Here is a 2,100-nt window from a genome sequence, read left to right on the forward strand (position 1 = left end):
TATAGTTTGTGATGCAATTGAGTGCGCATATCGTTTATTATTTTACTTTTACATCTTTTCGTGTTTAAACGAGAATTATTATAATGATTATGGCGTAAAATCACAAGAATTTCAAAGTAATCAAAATTCAAAATATCAAATTAAGTATGACCGAGGCCTTGTAGATGTCTCGTGTTTCACTTTTTATGAAAAATGAATTTTTAAGTTGTTTTTTACAAACCAGCCTCAAAAAAGCAGTTAGTTTACAAATAAATCCAAATAAAACAGTTACACAGAGTGGCCTTTTGCGACATAAATCAGAAAATGAAAATAGTTTTTTTATATGGCTACACTGGTGGCACTTTAGCTCTTATCATGGTTTTTGGAGAGTGTCCATTCTGATTTCATCTATTCTGTGTACTAGCGCTCCACCGTGGCTAGATAACCCGGTTTGGTTACCGTAACTTAGTAGTAGTTGTAGAGGGCGCTAGTAAAACGCGACTTTTTGTCAGAATTGATAAGAACATTCGGCGCCGCTCAGCACTGTGATCCAATATGGGCCGTCGTGCAACCATAGTATCTATATCCGTGCCACGGCTATAGATAGTATGGTTGCCCATCGACGTATGATTCTCATACTTGAAAAGTGTCTACCGAAATGAATCTCTATAATCAGCAGGGGCGAACGCAGGAAAATATTTCGGGGGGGGTTTTGAAAAAATTTAAAGTAGGTATTCATAAATATCATATTATTCATACTGTATTACACTTTTCTATATTTTATTTTAGTCACTTATACTATATATATAAATACATAATACATATATAATATACCTATTACATAATATTATAGATAATAATTAATAACTAATTATTACAATTTGTCAATTTACATTATAAAACGAGATCTATGCGTCTTGGTTTTTTTGCCATTATGTCAATGACCTCTTCACAAGTAACTTCCACGTCTCTGTATAAGTTTAATAGCATCAATCCATTTAATCGCTCCTCACCAGTCTTGTTGCGCAGATATGTTTTTAATCTTCGAAGACAAGAAAAAGACCATTCACTTGTTGCCACAGAAACGGGTAGAGTTGCACCAATCTGCAAAAATGTGTGTATTGATGGATATAATGCAGAATTACAATTGTTGAGAGTCTCAATAAATGTTCTAGGCTGTTTATCCTTTGACATATTTAAACAATGTCTGAAACAACAATGCATTTTATGTTTTAATATAGATCACAAAAAATATTTTTATGTATAAGAAATTTAATATTTTGTTACCTGTGCCACATGGTCATTTCAGCTATAAAATCATCAGTAGATCCCTTGATGTCATCTGGCCATTCTTTTGCAAAAGTATTCACCGTTTCACTGATTTCTTTTGTATTCAGCTCAGAACACTTAGTTGGAAGAATATTTTGAATTTTCGACAATAGTTCCCGGTGTTCAAGAAATCTTATTTTTAACTGCATTAATAAGTGGTCGAAAAAAGGATGAAAAATGGACCGACGAAAATATTCCTCTGGACCGCCTTCATAATTGTCTCTGTTCTTCTGTATTCCAATATTCCGCGGGGGTGCTAAATTAATATCCATTTTGTCCGCCATTTCTTTTGCTGCTGCATACAAGCTTTTGAATTTCAACTCCGAATCACAACGCATCTCATTGATTTCATCATACACGTGATTTGCATAATCAATGCATAAGCTTTGTTAAGCTCAATTTTTTTGAAATGCTATTAATAATACATTTGTAGGTCAGATAATTTATTTTTTGTACCTACTATTTCGGGGGGTGTTTAAACCCCTAAAACCCCCCCCTGCGTTCGCCCCTGCAATAGAAACATTTCAATACGTTTTCATTAACTATTTTTATATTTACTTGCCGATCATATTAAACGATAAAATTTTATTGAAAATGATACATCTCATCGTCCGGAAACAAATAAACAACCCATCACGGATGACCCTGTGACGGTCAGCTATAATATTATAATATTAATCCAACTTTAAGGCTATATTAAATAAAAATAGAAATCCAGACTGATAAACCCGTCTCTACTCCGAATCCGTTTTTCTTATACAATTAAATTATTATTATTTGAATTCAAGTTTC

At 33.1% G+C, this 2,100-nt stretch overlaps 1 protein-coding gene across 1 annotated transcript; it reads right to left on the reverse strand.

Moving 5' to 3' along the window:
• Positions 1 to 818: 818 nt before the first annotated feature.
• On the reverse strand, positions 819 to 1,795 carry LOC107884944 (zinc finger MYM-type protein 1-like). The gene is made up of 2 exons (XM_016808077.2): positions 1,267 to 1,795; positions 819 to 1,186 (listed from the first exon to the last, which is right to left on the reverse strand). The coding sequence occupies exons 1-2, from the start codon at positions 1,644 to 1,646 to the stop codon at positions 874 to 876; spliced, it is 693 nt and encodes a 230-aa protein (XP_016663566.2). The 5' UTR covers positions 1,647 to 1,795; the 3' UTR covers positions 819 to 873.
• Between the last annotated feature and the right edge of the window lie 305 nt (positions 1,796 to 2,100).

The sequence above is a fragment of the Acyrthosiphon pisum genome, chromosome A2 (assembly GCF_005508785.2).
Source record: "Acyrthosiphon pisum isolate AL4f chromosome A2, pea_aphid_22Mar2018_4r6ur, whole genome shotgun sequence".
NCBI classification, from domain to species: domain Eukaryota; kingdom Metazoa; phylum Arthropoda; class Insecta; order Hemiptera; family Aphididae; genus Acyrthosiphon; species Acyrthosiphon pisum.